Source organism: Tinamus guttatus, unplaced genomic scaffold (assembly GCF_059628265.1).
Source record: "Tinamus guttatus ecotype Peru unplaced genomic scaffold, ASM5962826v1 Tinamus_guttatus_pri_ptg001602l, whole genome shotgun sequence".
In the NCBI taxonomy this organism is placed as follows: domain Eukaryota; kingdom Metazoa; phylum Chordata; class Aves; order Tinamiformes; family Tinamidae; genus Tinamus; species Tinamus guttatus.
Window position 1 is genome coordinate 3,867,094 of NW_028290136.1, and position 21,479 is coordinate 3,888,572.

Sequence of the window (21,479 nt, forward strand, 5' to 3'; positions counted from 1 at the left end):
ACAATGAATAGGGGCAAACAGACTTTCAAACGTTATTTTAAACTGGTCAAAGTTTAAGTGCAGGTAAAAGCTCAGGGAGCCTTAAATTTGAACCCAATCAGTTGCTATGTAAAGGTCACTTTCAGTTTCATGAAAGTCATTTTTTACTGCATATTCCATAAAGGAAGGAAGATAAGGAAGGGCTTTGAATGTGAACACAAGTTACAGAAATATTAAAAAAAATCAGGATACAATGGATGCAGAGAACATTCAGTATCATCTTCAAGGCTCTAGGTTCATAAATTCAAGTCACATTTTACCCCTTTTCTCCTCATAGAAGAAGAAAGGTTGAGAACTACATGATCAATACAGAAAAAGCTTATCATAAGGCTGTACTATATTTCAAGTTAAAATGTACTTAAGACGTTCATGCTCTACTCCGCTCCTGCCCTGAGGTAAAAGATTGTAATAGGTTGCCTGTATTGAAACCTACATTGGGGGAAAAAAAGCGCCAAAAAGCAGAAATGAAAATAGCACATTATATTATAAAAGCTGGGGTGGAATTTTAATAAAAGAAAAAAAAAACACCAAGTTATAGAGGCTAGTGAAGAGCCCAAACAGCCTCATTGCCAAGAGTGTCATTTTCAGGAAAAGTGCTCCAATTCGCAGTACCATGAAAACAAAACAATTTGCTTCCCAACATGAGAAGAGCAAAATGAGCAGAGACACTGTGTATCAACATCTCATATAGCTAAATCTTCAAGAAAAACAAAAACAGTTTTTCCTGATAGTCTGAAGAATTCATTCAGCACTACACATATTGCACTTAAATGAGATTCTGTTTTTCTTTTTGCTTTCAGGTGTCAGGACATTTTTAGCACACAAGTTTCTTTGCTATTTTTCCTGTGCAAAGATGGATCATTAAACTTTTTCAGACTTCACATCCAGACATAAGCCAATTCTCTATTATTGCTTAAAATAGCTCCTATTTTGTAAGAGCATAGTAAAAATAAACACATAACTGAAAAAAAACAAAGAAAGTTGAGACCTGTGGAAGGATAGAAATCCGAAACGACCTGCTGGCATTTTCATCCCTCAGGTAAATGGAGAGTTTGGGAAATAAGGACCATGGCCTTTCACTTCTATCCCAGCATGCAAGCTGTGAACCAGTCCAGAAACCAGAAGAGAATTCTTGTATCTATGAAAAAACATGGTACATAAAGATTACATGCATTTTGATAGGTTTTTGTATATGATCACTGACCATATTTGCTACTTTTGCTTCCCATAGAGAAATTGAGGTGTGAATATGAGCCTGACAAAGACTTTTTTGTTGATAAAAGCAAAAACTCCAAACCCAAATCAGTGTGCATGATAACCCATTATGAGTTGGAAGAAGGAGGAAGAGGTAAAAGTTGACTAACAAGTTTCAGCTCTCCCCTCTCCAGGTAACAAGGGGAGTAATGGGGAAGTAATGAGACAGAAATCTGTCTCAGAAATTTCCCAATAAACCTGTATGACCTTCTTGAGCTAACATTACAGCTAGGGCTAGGCCCTATCTCTTCTCTAAACAGCTATGACCAAACATCAACATATTTAAAGAAGCAGAAAGTTTAGAAACATGGAATGAGATATGAACCACATGAACATTTAACAGCCACATTAATGGTTCCTCAGTCAACTTTAGGGTTTTGACAATAAGGCTTAAGCCAAAAGCTTCCGGAGGCTGCTACCAGGGTCTGCTACAATCAGCGGAAAGGAGCAGTGGAAAGAAGCACCCACTTATGACTCTTGCTGCATTGCCACTCACTGCCAGTATAACTTGATGTGCTTTGGAAATAAAGTTGATTAACAATGTTCTTAGGATATCCATGGCACTAACAATACACACAATAAACCCCTGCAGAGGTTCTTTACCTAAGACAAACATCCTGTCTTATGCTCACACTCCCTGAAGAACACAAAGTTGATGTGCTGCCAGGTTGGAGGAACACACTTCCTTATTCAAGTGCAATATTTGTGCTGGTTCCTATTTCCGTGTGAAGCTACATACAGGGCAGTACTTTGTTCTGACATTATAGAGCCAAAATACCCCATTTTGGTGAAAAATAAGGAATCCAGCCCCTCTACTTCTCTCATGTACTTTTAATTATGATATTTTGTAAACATCTGCTCATAAATTAGTTACATGTAAGGCTGCACAGCATTACAGGTTTGGTACTTCAGGATGCTAATCTCCGTTCTTGGGCCAACACGCATACACGTGTTTAAACATAACAGTACAGCTCTGGGACAGACTGCTTTTATGCTTAATTCTAAACGCATAACGGAAGTACACCTCTTGGCATGGGACTGAGCACTCGGTCGCTCAGGACTGAATCCCAGGTCAGAGCTGCTGAAAGTCGTAGTCCTTCTCTCTTCTTGGAAAGCAGAGCTTGCAATTTGAGAAGAGCTGCAAGATGGCAGCCAGGCTAGGCTGGCAAAGACAGGGGAGTGCTCTACTTTAAATACCTGCTTTGATTTCCAAGAAAGACTCTTTATTACGTTGCATTTCTTCACCTTACTTTTGTAACCCAAACAAAAGTGTGTGCGCTTTATGCTACCTAAAACTTTATTAAAAGAGATTTTAGGTCTCTATAAGACTTTCCTTCTCCAGCTATGCCTACTAATGCTTATTACTCCAACAGCACTTACTAACGTAGCATTAATTTAATGCTGTGCATACAGACACTGCTCTGATTTCACCTCAAGGTGTTGTAGCTGCTACCCCACTATGGCTCATCTCTGCCCACCTGTCAAAATCATCATTCTTCAGACCTGTCAACATCAAACAAGATCAAAACTGCACCTAAACCTGCTCCCGAACAGACTTCCATCCAAATCAATTGGATTAGAAAACAAAATGAAACAAACAAAAAAGCAGCACTATTAATAAAGCTCAGAGCCTTTTTTAAAGGCTTTTTTTCTTTAGATAGTGTGTTAGAGGAGCACTACATCTGCAGTTGTGCCAATACACCTGTGGGGGCAATAACATCTTGCTGGGAAGCTCATAATGAGCAACTGAGAGCAGGAACTTGTTAACCTTGTTCTGCTGCGTCAGAGAAGTACGTCTGACCGCAGCCTGATGATTTTAAGCTGCAATGATGCATAGCCTGGCAGAAGTACAGAGTGCTGAGAGTGTCACTGTACTGCCGTAGCACAACTGCTGAAAACAGCCTTTTTTCCAGACATCACTCTTACAGTGTCAGAATCAAATCCTTACATCCTTTCAACGAACTACTTTCTTATTTAGTTGAATATCAATATTTCTTAGAGGTGTGTAAATTAAATTCTGGTGTGTGTGGAGGGGAAAGGAGTACAACAGCAAGGTCTTGCAGATTAAAAAAAAAAACTAAAATAGAAAAGTTAGTTTATGCATTTTTAATAGGAAGAGCAAAAATCATTAAGCAGAATGGGTGAGTGCTTCCTATCTAGTATCTTACTGATTGGTGGACTGACTGCTTACTTGACATATGGAAGGCCCTAGTTCAGATGTCTACCTGACCAAAACCAGACAGGAACTTGGACTGCTGTGACCCACTTCATAAGAGAACGCACATTACAGGAGCTCCTGGTTAAGCTTCTTTCATTTCTCCCCCTGCCACCAACTGGAATTGATACTGAAGTGCTTTACAAAGAACAGAACTTTTCAACCAGCGAAACTGAATAAGGTAACTGGTGTTCTTATTTCAGATATTGGACATCTGCAGGTTGTAAAGAGCACCTCATGCTGCCCCTCTGCTCTCCGTCAGGTAAGGAAAGGATTAAGTCTTGATCTACAAGTGTACAGGCAAATACTCTGCTTTTTGGGCAACCAGCCAATAGCCCAGTTACTGCTGTCTCCTGTGGTTTGTAAAAACTACCACAGTCCATTTGTGAAGTCATGACAAAACTATTAGAACTGTTCTTGTTGAATTATCTAGGATTTATTTTTCATCTTCACCTTTCTCAAAGCTGCTCATTGCATTCAATCAAGATTTATGAGCAGTTGTTGTAACCTAGAAAATCTAACGTCAGCTAAACTGCACACAGAGAAATGCACTATCCCCATGCCCTATTTCTGAAACCCACTCTGTTTCCAAAGAAAGAAGCTTTTAAACATAAATAATTCAATAATGAAGGCCGAAAGAAGCTTTATTGATATGAATAATCCTAATGAATGGCATGCATTCTATGTAACAATAAGCGTTTTATCCGGAAAGTAACTGCTTGCAGTATCAGGTTTACTCAGTTTTGAATTAAAGGGCTGAATTTTGCATTCTAAACACTTTGAATTGAAGAGATAGGGATCATGTCTGTATTTCTGAAACACTTAAAACAAAATACTCAATTTCTACACTGTTTTTGACCCATTTTCATACAGCTTGCTCTTGTCTATATATGACCCTCCCTTCTACCACCTCTTCCCTTTTCTACTTCCACCAAAGACAATCAGTCAGTTCTTAGTAACAGGGGTAGATGTGGAAAAACTCAGTCCTCCTCAGATCAAAACCCTATAACTTACAACGTGGGCAGCAAAGATGACCCTCCTTTTCAAAGATCATGTGATCATGTAATAGAAATTTAAGATTTCAAGCAAGTTTAATCACAGCTTACCAGGGACGTGTGAACTATGGCTTGCACAACAGCGCTGAAGACTTTTTGGGGCAGCCGAAGGAGGGTGGTACCACTGTCTACTATTGCCTTATCTGCATTATACTGAGAGGGGGAGAAAAAATGAGAGAAATTATACACACAGTAGTTAATATAATGCAGCTTGAACTGTTTCACGACAGTGGCCAGGCTGCTCCTTTTCAGCAGCAGTCTTCACAATGGTGCACTACTTGGAGGAACTCTCAGTTGCTTAAATTCAAATGAAATCCAAGAGCTAAAGAAAGACACAGTCTGGACAAATGAATGAGCTTATCTGCATCACTCAAGAAATTACAGCGTGTCACTAGAGCTACTGAAAACACCAGGCTCACACATTCTCAACCTCTTGTAAAAGGAAGAAAAGCATGGCCTCCCTCAGAGGTGAAGCTAACCCTCCTTACCTCATATACACCTTGGGCAAAAAGTACTCTCATGGTCAGTGGAACATGCATTAAGTCCACTGATGTAGCTTACAGGTATGTCCAAGTCCTGAACCAAAGCCTCTGCTATGAGAATGACTTGCTCTGCTTTAAATATAATAGAGCAGCCTGCTTATAGCAACTGAAGTATATGTTAAAAAAAAAAAGTTAGCAACATTAGCCCTTACTATATGTCATATTTGGCACTGACTCAGAGTACAAATATCAAATGCCACACCTTTTTCTCTCTGCTTCTATAAGCCACCAAAATACAGGCAAAGGCACCTGTAAAGAAATTGGCCAATCTAAATGTTGCTGCCTCAAAATCTGTACTAAAAATAAAGAAAAACACCCTACCCCACTATAGACACTTTTCGTTATTAAAATTCTACGCCTCAGACTAAGAGATATCTTTGAATTTCTGGTACATTTTATAAAGAATAAATATTTTATAAGGCAAATATTTTTTCAAGAATACTTTAAAAACAATGACTAATTGTAAAGGCAAGTAGCCATGGCAGCTGTTTGCATTAACTGCTTTTGTTATCAGCTTACGTAGCAAGATCAATATAACTCAACAATGACATGCTTATGGCATAATCAAAAGAAACAAGGAAACATATAGCATAAACTTGTTAAGAAAAGGTCAATTTAGTATCTATCAGTTTAGACGTTATTAGATCATATGGAGTATCTTTAGTGCAACAAAAATAAAAGCAGAGAAGTAACTCTGACAGTTATTTTCTTTTTGAAAGAAGCCATGTTGTAGCACTGCTGAAAGAGGTGTGAATTGGACAAGCACTGCTAGGAAACACCTACTGTTTACTGTACACTCAGAAATATTTCTAAAGAGTGCAGAGAAATATCAAGGCATTGTGGCCCCATCACTTTTATTTTTTGTTAAAGAATTTGTAAACAGAATCCAGTTTTAATATGCCATAAATACACAATCACCAGCATCCCTGAGAAGCAACTTTGGAAAAAACACAGGTAGAAGGCAAAGCCAAGAGGACCACACATTAACATAGTAACCATATACAATTTCTGGAGTAGCAGTACCACTCAGTGATTAAATGCACCTAATTTTTCATGTCGTGTACAGTAACTTCTTGCCTTCTGAGTGTTCCTGGTTAATATTTAACAGTACCCCTGTGCAGTGTGCAGTATTGGCAGCTCAACGCTTCTCTCAGCCCTGGTCTGACAGAATCAAGGCCACAGCTTCAGTGTAATACTGGACAAATTCTCAGCACTGACGTTTTTCCCTTCCAAAGAAAGAGGTAGTCTCTGGTCACTGTAACAAAAAAAACCCTTTCCATTTGCTCAAAGATTATTAAGAAAAGAGAGAGTGAACAGTTCAGAGTTCTGTATAGTGAACTAGCACCCACTGCTCTTCTGCTACACTTTTGTTGGAAGATCTCTGCTTAGGAAAGCAATGAGGCCTTGCGTACCATTGACTAGCGCCCTATGCTAATACATTATTGTGTTTTTTTTTGAAATAGCAAGTATTTAACCATTATTATCACGACTCCTCTTCAAAATATGTTGACTTTTTTAACGCAAGAAAGAAAAGCAAACACAAACATTTATGCCAGAGGCCTATCAGTAGGTTGTTCTTTCTGAATACTATAATGAAGACAGAAATAGCTATTTAAATAGACTACATTTTGCTTATTAAACACAAAGAGGAGATGAATGATTTTAAATATTTTATATGGAAATATGATGTCCATATTTTGTATGGAAATATAATACTTATGCATATGTAGGATTTTATCTTTAATTTCACTCAGTCTGTACGAACTTTAAAAACTTCAGAATTATCATGCTGCACAGATTTCCAACTACAAAAACCAGCATAAGATATTTTAAGATGTCTATTGCAAACAAGGCATGACAATTACAGCATTAAAACTGAAACATGAATAGTAGGGAGAAATAGTAAAACAAACAAAACACATACATATACACATATCCTTCAGAAAAAAAAAGTTTGGCAATAAAAATAATTAACAGCACAGTTTCACTAGACTGATCCAGGGATAACAGAACATTAATAAACACATCCATGAAGAATAATACTTAGCAAGATAGAAAAGAGCAAAAATGTATTACCAAACAAAAGAAGGATGGAATGGGAAGCTTCAGGAAGCTCCCCTGATAGGCACCTGCCAAAAGCCATCATGAATTAAGTGCTTAGAAATATCCATGCGTTTTATCCCCAAACCTTCCCTTCTCTTGGTTAAACAAATATTGTTCCACATTCAGTCAATTTTACTTTGTAACAGACGGTCATAAGTTGTATTTATTTGAAGACTGCTCTCTCACTGAGGAATGTACAACCTTCAGCGTACGGAGAGCTTTGTTACAACACACACTGGTCTAGATGGTGAGATCCTCCAGACCACAACACTCCCATTCTCAGTGGACTGCTCCCTTAGTTTCAATAGTTTGACTAGGCTACAAATATTACTGACAACTTTGAAGCCCTGTTTGAAGCAATTTTAGCATGTTTGATGTATACTCAACACTTCATATGCTTGTTAATTTCTCTTAAAAGTTATCATGCATCCTTAACCTCAGAAGAGACTGCAATACACATCTGCTTGCAAAGACAGAGCTGATTAATTACTTGTCTTAACCAAATTTGTGTTTTATATGTTTTTTACATATTTAAGTTTTATTTAATTTGTGCAAATACCTCTCTGCAGTCCAAGTTGAGATTCTGTCCTCCAACCTCCAGCTTGAGAATTTCAACCTGATAGTACCACTCCTCTTTGATAGGTGTATACCAAATATTACCCGTGTACAGACTTGGTTCAATTCCACCTAGCACCTGAGGAAAAAAGAGAAGGGAATATACATGCTTTAAAATCCAGGATGTTTAGCTCTGGGTCAAGTATAAAAAATATATTTAAAAAAAATCTAACTGAAATGCACAGGGCTTCAAAATGTTAATTTAGCACCATTTGTAAGGGTTTTGCTGACAAGTGCTATAAATTTTTAATCAATAATAAAGTGATGTGTATTTTGCAAATATATGAAATATCTAGATGTTAAAAGACCTCTAAGGCCTCAGTAAACCAGAATTCCCATATTGAGCCATATTACCAGTATCTTATACAAACTCAAACTAATTTTCTTATGAAGATTCCATTGTTTAAAATTAAGAGCATCTTCAGTGGCTTAATCTAAGCAATGTATAAAACTAGGATACAATATTAAACCTTCATACGACAAATCCACCTTTTGAGTTCAAAAAAGCCTTATTACTACTTGACAACAATTTATTTTTCTTAAACACATCCAAATTGGAATATGACCACAATATTATTGCAACTAGTATTATCTTCTATCAAAATATACATTAACCTGATTGGGAATATACTAGACTAGCAGACTTTGAGGTTTTGAACTGAACTAACTGAAGTAACATGAATAAGTATGCATCTGGGCTTTGTGTCTCTCAGTTATGTCAACATTTACAGCGGTATGTGAATTTACAGCAAAATAATTATTTGTGATTAACTCCCTGGGCTGATATGCTTGTTTCAGCAAAATTCAGAAAGTAAAATCATGTTCCCAGATAAATGCAGGCCAATTCTTGGTTTCACTAAAACCGATGCAATAACTCTCCTAATAACAAGAGGAAAATTTGGAAGATTTAGTCTTCACTTTCCTTTGGTATATTGTCTAAAAAAAAAAAAAAAGGAGAGAGGAGGAGAGGGAGAGAGAGAAGGGTCTTGATTCTCCCTTGCCTTTTACCTCATGTAAAACATATATTGTTGCATTTTTATGCATTTGAACGCTTAGTAATTCAGTAAAACACTCCTGAGTTTGAAAAAGATTGCAGAATCTGTCCTGAAGGAATCATGTCAGGTATGAGCATTCACCACAACATTTCATTTTTTATTAAAATCAAAATCAAAGTTTAAATGCAGAAATTTACTCCAACTTAAGAGGAAAAAAAAGAAAAAGGACAAATAGGCAAATTGAATTTTGCCTAAATGCTGACCTTTTCCTTAAAATTAGAAAGCATGTAATATATCTAATATTAAATTTGGAAAAAGTACGTTAGTAGTAGGGGAGAGATTAACAAATATACATTCTCCCTCTGAGATGGACAGATACCCACAAGACTACCTCCGTTGGTACCACTTCCAGAAACAGGCAGTCCAACACCACACATCTGCAAGGAGAAGACATTGGGAATCTTTGCTTGGCTCACAAGAGAATCAAAGAACGTCTCCACAGAACTTGAAGGCTTGAGGATGTTGAAAAACAAAACAAAAAGAGCAAATCATTCAAACACGACCACTCTGCAGAAGTAAATTGAATTTCTCACAATGAAGTGATAATGATCATAAATATAATGTTATAAAAAACCTCACACTTCTTGTTTTATTTTTTAAAATATTTTTATTCTTGACCACTTCCTCGCAGTATTTTCTAATTACAGCTTTCAAATACAAGTTACAGGTGGTTCAGGCAGAAACTTCTGCCAAGAATGCAGCTGCTTGGAAATAGCTTGGGGTTATTAGACCAGTGAAAAATTCCCCTTCCACCTTTCTGTGGTTAAAAGGCAGAATTTTATAGGGAGGAATTTCAACTTTTAAAATAGAATATTCTAATAAACTTGGTATTCAACAGCAATTATTTCCTCTTCTTTCTTTTAAAAGACATAATATAAAAGCATTCACTTCAATTGATCGTATTTGCTAACAAGTTTCTCTCTTACAGAATATGCCATGCTTGCCTTTGCAGTTATTAAAGTATTATGATTTCTTTGTAATTCAGATTTCTGTGCAGATATATGTTGTGACATGTAGAGACACCGGTTAGTTTGCTAAGTGCTCTTACTACACAAAGTACTAAGCAGCATCAGAAGCTAAAACACTTCCGTTTTCAGAAAGAGAGAAAAATAAATGCCACTGTTTGCCAGAACCAGAATTTGATAAGCAGCTATTCTCTGACAATGCATGACGGTAAGTAAGGCAGGAGTCAATACAATGATCACACAGCTCTTGAATACAGCATTTTAACTCTAGAGTAAGGAGACAGTATTGAATTGCTTGTTCTACCTGCATATGTCTCCATTTATGGATTTTTTGAACAGTTATTGCATAGGTTGAGAGCAACAACTACATGGCTTCCAGTCACATTTTCAGTTTTAGACAAGAATTATTTTTAGATTATGAATTTTAAAGTTTTAACTTAGACTTATCCCTGAATTTGCTACCTCCCTAAGAACAGATACATTTCATTACATGTTCATGAAAACACCATGGCTCATGTTTGTTCTGAAATTATCCTCATGTGCTCTCAATCTCAACTTTTATTATATGTATGAAGAATGTTGTAGAATGAGCTGCCAGGGACTTTGCCAGATAAGTTCATCAGTCCTTTGACAAGTCTTGAGGGAGCTATTTAGAGCCGTAATAAATGCCCTGCACACATGTAATAGAAGTCTGGTAACCTTTACTCCTATACTTTGGTACTCTGAAGAGCTATATAAAAGCTTGTTCATTCCAGATGAGCTAGAACTTGAGCACCTCATCTGGGACTCCTGTATCATCACACACCTCTCCCCTCTTTTTTTTTCTTTCTTGAATTTATCAAACAGAAAAGGTCCTTAGTAAAGAGTGATTGCAAGGGAGAAGTCCAACAGTGACAAATCATTTGTCTTCTTTACCTTAAAATTTTGATTTCTATTTATTGTCATTGTGAAAAACAAAAGCTGGGGAAAGGATGACTTACCTTGGCTAAGGCATCATAGGCAAGACCAAGAATCCCCTGCCATTTAACCCCTGGCAAGAAGAAATTCTCTGATTCAAAAATGGTAGCAATGTTGATAGTGTAGCTGCCATTGATTCCTTTCGGGATTGTAATGACATCTGTACCTAGCGTTCCAGTCCAGCTTCCTTGAGTGTACTTAACTGTGACATCAATTCCTTGAGACTTATATGTACTTGACCTTTAAAAGGAAAAGACACACTCATGCATGAGCTGTTCATTTGCAATGCAAGACAATCAAGTACTGTTCAGTCTTTATTTTCCCTGCATGGGAAAAACAGTGAAGCCTGCAAAGTCAATCCCATATACTCACAGAGGCAATGGGAAAGACTGTAAGAGCAGCAAGAAAGGATAATAAAAAATCTTGAGCCTCTGTTCAAATCTTCACAATATGTGTCTTTTTTTTTAAATCTGTAGTACTATGCCATGTACTGCAATGCATCCCTGACTCAGCTCCCATTAAAATGGGAATGGAATGTAGTAAGTGATGCTAAGGAACTGAAAAGCTTCTGAATTCACGTCTAAAACTGAAATGCCAAGCTAACTGAACAGCTTTATAATAACACCTCATTGATATTATTAAAACTGCATGTTGCATAAACTGGATTGCTATTGTGAGCAACAGCACTAGTACATATCTTATCGATCTGCAGTTCGGTTTGTCTACAATGAAGTAAATTGGATATAATAAATGAATGTCTGTAGGATGATTGTCAACAAACTGGGTAGAAGGAAAGGAAAAGTCCCCAATGGATCAGAGCAGCAAAAGCAAAAAAGCAATTAAGTATGGCACACTAAAGAGAATGTTGTGTGGAAAGCTTAATAAAAACATTAGAAAAAGTAATCCATAGCTTTTTTAATTTTCAAATCTGTAGTATAAACATATCAATCCTCCGGAATGCATGCCACTCCAGAACTCCTACATTCCTTGTAAACTAACTTGGGTCACATCACTTGGCACGCAGTTTCTCCTTTTAAATAGACAAATGAAAATATTTGGTTCATCAGAACAGGCTTGTAGCTTGACAGCCTTTGTAAAAGTAAATTTTAAAATCAGCAGACTAAAGTAGTTTCATAATAACATCTTTTACACGTGTGTAAAACAATACAAGCGCGGGCGATTACAGTGCAGGAAGCCAGTTTTAACCCAAGAGCTGCTTTGACAGGAACAGCCATGGAGACGGGAAGTTAGAGCACAGGCGATTCAGGCCTGCTGACAGCGACTGACCTGGGGAGCCAGCTCGTCCTGGAGCACACACTGCAGTAGCTTCGTTCACCTCCACCTGAGCTCACCAGATTAAAGTTACTGTGATAATGCCTATCACAGGGCTGATAATCTTTCAGTGGCAATATGGCAACTTCAAACTCATTTGAACACACTTTGACTCAACAGTTAGGCCATATGAGCTATGCCAACTCTTTCTAGATGCAGAGGTGGGGGAGATAAGGAATAAAAGGCCAGGCTACTTTCCTAATTAGTTCTTGATATTTCCAGCACCTAACCATTCAAGGGATTCACGAGCCAGCATCTTAAAGCATCCTAGACAGCAGAAACAAATGAGGCAACAGGCCACAGAGATTATATTTTAAAAGGAGTGAATTACGGAGATACTGCTATTATTTGTACCAGTCACTGCTTTTGCTATTGCCCTTTAAATTTTCTGCAAAAGTCTGCCGTTTGTATGACACCTAGACACAGGGACATTGCTGCTCAGTCTGAGTCTTCAGAGCACCACTGTGATACTAAGACAAGGTCTGACAGTACATTTTATAATTCAAATAGAGCCTGAATAATTAGCTACATAATAGAAACTGAGAGGACAGCAGAAAGGAAGGGAAAACACAGGGCTGTTCATGAAGAAAAGTGTCTGAATGTTCAATAGAAGAAGAAACATCTAAAATGAGAGACAAAGGGGAGAACTGGGAGAATAAAGTGAAGCAAATCTGGGAATTACAAACTCCGCATGAATAGCAAGGGAAGTGGCACAAAGCTCTTCTCTTGGCACTAACAGCACCAGGCTCTGAAAGAGCAAATGGAAAGACCGGGTTTAGCTCCCAGTACTGCTGTGAGCTATAGAAAGACAGGACAAGTTTCTTCGTCACCCTCTGTGCCTCAGCTTCTCCATCGGTAGAAATGGGTAGGATGACAGTCATCAAGCACACAAAAGTCCTGTCTAAAAGCAGACCTTGTTATTTACTTCAAGGAGAGGAATTCCTGGTATGGGAAAGGATCTCACATGATTCTCATGACAGTAATTATATTCTGTTTTGCAAAAACAGCATTTCCTGCTCCATCTTCTCGACTGTAATCAGCACATGTTTGTCCACCTGACCAATCCAAAAGAAAACTTCTTTGGAGGTCGAAACTAGAGACTTGTTCTAATTCATGGCTTGAGCGTTCTAAAGCAGAAACACACAGCACAAAAAAAAATCTAAGCAATCTGATTTGGTGATGATAAGAAAATATGAAATTCTACTCTTCTGGCAGGAAAGAGTGTACCTATACCACAGGAAAAGAAAAGGGCCTAAGAGATTACAGTGCTCTTGTACCACTAATCCTTTCTCCCTCTCCTTACTGGTCACTACCTTCCAGTGGTTCTTAGACCTCAAACCTCTTGAATCTCAAGTGAGATAACTAGCAGCAAGTTCATTTTCTCACTCAGTTACTCCTTCGTACCTGACGGTAGCACTGAACACAGGCACAGTGTTATTTCTAATACCATTCTGCATTCGAAGGAAGTTCCACATGGGAACGGTAAATCCCCTATGCAGAAAGTCCTGCCAAAGTCCTGGGTGATCCCACCAAACAACAACAAAAAAGACTTCCTTCTTAATTCCACTCTCTCCCAGATCAGTTGTCGCCCCAGATTTTCCTAAGCAGCAAATCAATGTCTGCATAGATGGCAAAGGTGAAGAGAGAAAAAGTGATAGACTTAAAAAACTTAATAATCTTAATAATGATAGACAACACGAAGTAAGTAATTCAAGGCCAAATACCTAGTTGTCTGAAAACTATTCCAAAAAATAAATTACTGATTTTTAACCAAGAAGTCTCACCTAATTTGCAGGGGCTCTGAAACAAGTTTACTATTCACCCCAAACAAAAATAACTGTACAGTGAACCACAACGAATTTGCATGAACATACTGCAAACGAGGGCTTACTTTTGTTTGCTCATACAATCTTTATTGTATTATCTCAATTACTCATAATTTTTTACTCTTTTATCTCACAGAATGATCAACTGCAGATAGTTCTTGAAACTTGCTCATGAGGCAGTGGTATTTACGTGAAACAGTACTGTTGCTTGAAATCAAGCCTGTAAGTATTTCTTTCATTCACATACTTGCACCATCAAAGATTATTTAGTTTCAAGTATGAAAACAGCTTTACACATCAGTTTAAATAACCATAAATAGCATATGCCACAAAAACTACTTGTTATTTTGAACAGTTTGAGAAACAGAAACTATGATTTTTTTCTTTTCAGTTTAAAAAGAAAAATATGCCATTACCAAAAACCTTATATAGGATGGTAACTTATAGGCCATGATCATCACAGCAGATGTGATGATCTTAGAACTTTTCACAGCAAAATTTGTCAGAACAACTCACAAATCCAAGTAATGAATTAATTCCAGACGAACAGAAAAGACATATGGCCACTGACATTAAAGAAATGACAACAGTTTTACTTGGTTTGTGCACAAAGATCCAGATAACTAAACAATGGAATTATATGATACAAAAGCATCACACATCACATCATTTAGTCAACTGGCTTTGTGTCCCTAAATTGCACAGGAAAGGCACTTTTTCAGTAACCTACCCTCTCCATCTTTCTTGAAATTCTGAAACAGCTAACATCTTTCCTGTGCAAAAACTTCTTAATTTCAGTCCAAAATCAATCATGCATGTAATTTACTATAATTTGAGTTGAAATTAACTTACCAGCTCACGATTAGGAAATTCAGACTCATCACTGTGTTTCGCTAACACAATATTAATATTCTAATAAGGAAACATCTATAATCCTGCCCTAACAGTTCTATTAATTTAACAAATTACTAATCCTTTTTTGGTCTTGCTTTCAATTTGCAGTTGATGACCTTGATATGGAAACACTTCATGATGATGGCAGAGAAACTGTGGGAATTTTTACCAAATGAGAGGAGACATCTTTATGATTTTGAGGTGTTCCACATACCACAGAGGAAAAGTGTAGCTCATTTCATCTCATCTACACATGGTAATGATCATTCTTAAGTCATTTTACATAGCTGGCCAATGTCATAGCAAGGTGCCTGTCTATCATCTATGCAAAGTCATGGCAATTAGGGGACATCCCTGACTACTGAGGAAGAGGTTTCATTGGGCCCATTGCCCCTCACAAAAAAAAAAGGGTCCAAGGACCCTTTTTACAGGCCACTCAGATTCACCTCAGCTCGGGTATAATCACAGAGAATAAATCTGTTCCCAAGCATGCGAAGGATGGAAGTTTATCAGGAAAACAAAGCAAGGATTTTTTTCCCAGGCAAATAATCCTTGTCAAGACTCTCTGCCATCTACAAGAGACTGGCTAGATGCATGATGGGTGAGGAACTGTAGAACATCCCAGCTTTAGTAAGGCTTTTGACATCATCTCCTGCAGCATTCCCACTCGGAAGCTGAGGATGCTGGGGCTGGAAGAACAGACTGCTTGGTAGGTTGGAAATTGGCTGGGCCACTGGACTCAAAGGATACCAACCAAACACAATGTTGAGGTGGCAGAGTAATAAGCAGAGTTCCCCAGGCACAGTTACCAGAGAGAAAATTGTTTAACATCTTCAGCAACCTGGAGGATGGACAGTATGCACCCCCAGCAGACTTGCCCAAGTCACCAAATTAAGTGAAATGGTTAACATGCTGAATGGCAAAGCTTCATTCTAGAGGGGCCATGAAAAATGGGAGGACTGGGCCAAAGGTAAACTCATGTCATCCAGCAAGAAGCATAGGATTATGCAGCTGATGTGGAACAACTCCATGCTCTAGGACAGGTTGGAAAGCAACTGAAATAACTTGCAGTTATGGTGGACATCACACTGAATAAGAGCCAGCAGAGTAGTTGCTCTATACATACAGCAAACCCTAATGCGGGCTGCATTTGTAGGGCCATGGATAATGTATCCAAGGAAGTTAGTTACTCTCCTCTGCTCAGCATCCAAAGTTCTGTGCCCACTTGTAACAACCCAGTTCAAAAGCAGTGAAGAGCTTTGTGAAAGTGAAGTGAAAGAGCTATGAAATAGGTCAGGATTTGTGAGGAGAGGCTGACAGGAGCTCAGCTTCAGTTTTGCAAAAAAGATGTTAACAGGAGATGTAATAATAATCTACGAGTACTTGATGATAGTTACAAAGATGACAGAACTGCATTTTTCTCAGTAGTGCCATAATAAAACAAAGGGAAACATCCATGAATTACACTTTAGGATGTTTATGTTGGACGTGAGGAAATGCTTTCTCACCAGGAGAGCACTGTAGCGCTGAAACACACTGCCCAGAGAGATCATGGATTCACTATCCTTGGAGGTTAACAGAATTTGGCTGGATGAAGCCACAGTTGATCTCACTGGGTGACAGTTCTGCCTCAGTGAGGATTTGTACGAGATGATGTGTAGAGGTTCCTTACAAAAAGCATTTGTGAAATCACTCATCCATTTGGAGGGGCCAAGATCTTTCCTAGATGACGATTATGCTTAAAGTATTTGACACAGAAGAAGTAGGATGCAGACAGGTTCATGCATGCTAATGGCTTCACTTTATTCTGAGCACATCCTAGTTCTCCATCAGTCCAACCCAAACTAACAATTGCTTCTCTCGGTTATTATTACTTGAGTTTTGCGGAATCTTTTGATAAAGTACTCTTAACTTCTCAGGGCCTAAATTTCAAGGTTTCATTGTTAATTTCATACCAAAGTTTTCAAAACACACCACACGGGGAACACTGATATAATTCTGTAACCTCTGAGTGATTTGTGCAGCCTTTCTCAGCTCCATTTTTACACACAAAAGAATGTCACTGAAGAGAAAGGGGAGAAGGAAAAATGTGCTTTTATTTGTTGGCAATTAAGTTTTCTCATAGCCACTATCTTTGGAAAGGGATAGTTAACATGCATTTTATATCCCTTTGGAAAGGGATAGTAAAACTCTGCAGACATGCAGAAATAGTCTTCAAATTCAAGTTCTGGACTTTACAGGCCTATGTCATCTCTGGGGGAGCTGTGAGGCACCCCCATTAGCATGTGAATATTGGACAGGAAGTTAGGCTACTCTAAAAAGCCTGTCTTTTAATGGCTTTTCTTCCATTCTTGGTGCATCTTATCAGAAAAAAAAATAAAGCCAAAGTTCATGCTAAAATATATAAAGAGATAACAAGAATGGAAGTGCTCTCCAGTCTCTCAGTCCTCTACACATCTTTATCCATACGCATCAGTGAAAAAGACACTTCTTTTCATTGAAGAAATTTACTTAGAACAACTGAAACTAGAGAAGACAGAAAGGAAAGTAGAAAGAAGGGAGAATGATCCAGGTAAGAAAAGCTGTGTTTCATTGTGACTAATGCCAGTTCATGCTGAATACAGAAAATCTTGTGCATAGCAGGCACCAAAGCCAGTAAGTAAGTCAGATAGCATAAACAGCCAGATATAGCACAGGATCTTGCCTGGGTTGCTGACTGATGGAGGTCATTGACCAGACTAAACAGCAATTAGTTTTAGAATGACTGGTACTGCTTTTGGACAAACTCATTTGTCAAGTAACAAAATCAATTAATGCTTTTTAATTAGTTACTTTTAAACAAAAATAATATGAATTTTAACTTTCTTTAAGACTAATTGGCTTACAAATGTTCCACACTAGCTGAATCTGATTTTTACTCTGTTCTCTTCCTCTCTATTTTTTTCCCCAGCTCTAATCATCATTTCATTCAGTTTCACTGAATTAGGTGAATCACTCTCACAGGATGTCACAGAAGTCCCAAGAACTGCCTTACCATCCACTTTTACAAGCAGTCAGAATCTACAAGACATCCTATCCCATCAGGGTGTGCAAAACAGGTACTTACAGCTCTGGATTGAAGTAGGAGGTGACATCAGCATCAGGTGCACCTGCTACAGCAAAATTACTGCTTCCAGTGTCAACCAGAATATTTAACTGCCAAAATAGAAGAAAGGAGAGGTGGTTTTCATATTCAGGTAAGCAAACAAACAAATACCTTCTGTTTAAAAAATGCAGAAAAAATATTGCCATGGAAAATAAATAGTGTAATTGTTGGGAAAGTTATGCTGCTGTGACCTTTAAATAGCTGATTATAATGAAATACAGTCACGTTCAGGGAAGGGTGAAAACCCTCAACCCCTGCATTCACACAGCAGCTGAGCTCACGATCATGTCAAGCTTCTTGTTGGCCCAATTCCTGTGTCTCAGGAATGCGGCTGCCCTGGGACGCACACCAGTGTTTAAATCCTTGCTTGCATTAGAGCTTGTGAGGTTTCCGTGCAGCGGACCGAGTGTGAGCAGAAGCTGTAGGAAACACGGAGCAGCGCGGTGGCTTGGGCCGCATCGCAGTGTCGCACAGCTCGCTGCCAGCCCCAGCAACCCGCCGCAGCCTGCCCTGCCTTTACGTCTTGCTAAGCCCTGTGAAAAGCACCGATCGAGACATGGCCTAAAAGTGGGTCACTCTTTCAGTTAAGTGGGAAGGTGATTTAGGCCAAAAATTGCCTAAGAAAAAAAAAAAAAAAACACACACACACACACACACACACAAATTGTCCCCCTTCTCCTCCTCTTTCCACATTTGGCCCAGTTTCCCAGGCCAGGTGACCACAGCAGCAGGATCACTGCTTTCAGCGGCAGTGCTGGCTTTAAGCCACCTTGGAACTGCAGCTGGAGGGTGTTCCTCAGTGATAATTTATGCCAGTCACAGACTACACTACTACCAAAAGCAGTGGCCACATCTTTTTTCCTCTGCTCTTGGCTGGATGCTTCCCATGGCTTTTTGGCACAAACTCTAGCTCTAGTTCTCATGTGTCCGTACAGCAAATCAAATCAGCTTCCTGACCTACCATTACCACAAAAAAAAGAAAAAAAAAATCCACAAAACCCCAAAACAACAACAACAACAAAACAACAGGACAAAACTGTAATCTGTCAGGTCAGAGAGTAACTTCCAAAGAGATGGCAGAAGCAGAGGCTGGAAACGGATGTTTGCCTCTTTCAGTGGTCTCAGACTGACCTAAACTGACTATGATTCCTGTGCGAGGGAAGAAGACACCAGGCCTGGCACACCACAGTTTGCATCCAGCTCAGAACAACCACTGCAGTGGCCCGCATCGAGCCTTGGATTTGAGTCTAACATTTGACTTTGACTAACACTTGACTAACCCTAACATTTCAGTGACTTGAGTCCAACCCTAACATTTTGTCAAGTTCCCAACAAAGAACATTTTTTTTTCTATCTCTGAGAGAGGAATGTTTTAAAAATACATAACAAAGAGCAGCTTTGCAATGCGCAATGTGTGCATCTATGTGAACCAACAGAAGTCACTCAAAGGGCTGCTGCAGGGCTTAAATTAATTAGCATCCATAGGGCAGTCAGTGATGTTTTAGGAATGGGCACTATACATCAGCAGCATAAACACATGCAGGTGTGGCTGTAGCTTCAGTAAGATGCATGACACCATACGTGGAGGAGGACTTAAAAAGATCCCAACCAACCAGACACAAAAACTCCACCCCAAGCCAGGGCGTCTGGCCCAGCCTATGTCGGCGGGTGGCAGCTTGCCCACGACAAGCCGCTATTGAGGGTGACATTCTGCGGCCGCCCGCTTGTGCCTAATGAGATGCAGGCAGCCGAGGGGGACACAGATTTATTGTAGTCCCCACAATAGCGCCACTGATCAGCGGATCCTTCTGGGGCGGGTATAACTTAATGGCGCTCGCAGCGTCTCTCGCTCTCTCCTTCACCTTTTCAGGCTGAATTTTCTTGAGCGCCTTCATGTCTCATTAGGAACCACTTTCCTGCTGTCACCACCAAGGCCTGCTTTATTCATGCAGTGTGTTGGCAATTTAATACTGCTGCTCCGGGCGAATGACAGGACAGAAAGCGACTCCTGTCCCACTGCCCTAGGAAACAGAGCCAAATACGCAGACTGCCCACACACCCACCGTTGCATTGTGCAGCCTGGCTTACTGATGTAAACTGAAATCAGTGCTCAGCTGAGTTCTTTGAGCTGTGAACTGTTACAGCAGAGAGTGGACATCTCTCTCCATCTCTGTCTTTCTGCCATGGGGACAGTAGACTCCAATACAGAGGCAGAGGCGAGAGCCGGTAGCATCCTCTTGCACTGCCTCCCCATGAAGCATCAGGGATCGTGAATCACAGCTTTCAGACACGCAAAGCAGTTTATTGGATGTATTGCAGCCATCTAAAATGAATCATTTCCTGTCATTTAGAGCTGATTATTTAGTGATCACTGTATTTTGTCAGAAAGCGTCAGATGAAGTCTGATTTTGCGAAAGCCAGGACCAGAGCAACACAGCTGAATATGGCTGTGAAGGAGAACCTGTCCAAAGATAGCTGACTGATCATGTGCACAGCATTAAAAACCATCACAAACTATGATACTTTCCATTCACTTTCTAGACTTCTAATGTACAAAAGGAAAGCCTAGGGATTCTTTCTTTATTATTATTATTTTTTACTGTTGATTCCAAGTTCAATTTCAGATCTATACATCAGAAAGCAGACAGAAGACGTAAAAACCCATCTTTCCCCTGAAGGGAAAGCTGTGGAACATAGGTTTTGCACCTATTACTATGCCTGGAGATTATTTTCTTTTACACATTTACTACAGAAATAGTGTGATTATTAACAAGAAGTTAATGAAGATACCAAGCAAGACAGGTACATCTACTTCTGCCGTGCCAGCTTACACAGGAAAGTTGACACTCCATCCATGTGCCATTAAGCTCTGCTCATAAAAAGAAATCAAAAACCATTTACTGGAAGCACTGAAATATGTCTACAAGGAAGCAGAAGTCTCCTTGGGCCATGCATTTAAATATTTTATTCTGCTTCAAAGGGGATGAGATGCTGAAAAAATATAGTTGCAATGATTTATTCCAACTAGAAATTAAACTCCTTGTCTATAGTTCAAGGATCCCTCAAACTTTCCAATGCTTGATTTACAGCCAACATCAAATAGTACTTACTGCGCACTGTCCTGCCCCAGTAACGACCTTACCAGTTTGTCTTTAATTTTTAAGGCTTCCATTGCTGAAAATTGTTGTATTTCAACATCAGAAGATAGTCGTTTATTGATCTGTCATCTTGTTTCATTCAGCGAAGCTTTATCACAGCAAAGCTGTGGTTGAAGCACCGGCCCCATCTGTTCGTTACAGGGAGTAGCATCAGCGCAGCATCAGCGCAACGTCATCAACACTGCTCATTAGCTACACCTCATTTAGCTGCCTGGTGATCAACAACCTGCAGCTATGCACAGTGCTTTCAGAAAGCCACTTCCTCCCCATTTTCAAGGAAAAGTGATAAAAGTGGCAATCATTCAATTTTTGAGGCAAACAGCA

The 21,479-nt window shown here is 39.0% G+C and overlaps 1 protein-coding gene across 1 annotated transcript in view; it reads right to left on the bottom strand.

Annotated features, from left to right (window-relative positions):
• Positions 1–21,479, bottom strand: part of BACE2 (beta-secretase 2) — a 44,056-nt gene that overhangs the window by 6,614 nt on the left and 15,963 nt on the right. Inside the window, exons 2-7 of the mRNA XM_088539359.1 lie at positions 17,959–18,047; positions 10,824–11,040; positions 9,202–9,330; positions 7,768–7,902; positions 4,615–4,716; positions 1,028–1,177 (exon numbers count right to left, since the gene is read on the bottom strand). Coding sequence (XP_088395485.1) covers positions 1,028–1,177; positions 4,615–4,716; positions 7,768–7,902; positions 9,202–9,330; positions 10,824–11,040; positions 17,959–18,047 — 822 coding nt within the window. The remainder of the gene's footprint in view (positions 1–1,027; positions 1,178–4,614; positions 4,717–7,767; positions 7,903–9,201; positions 9,331–10,823; positions 11,041–17,958; positions 18,048–21,479) is intronic.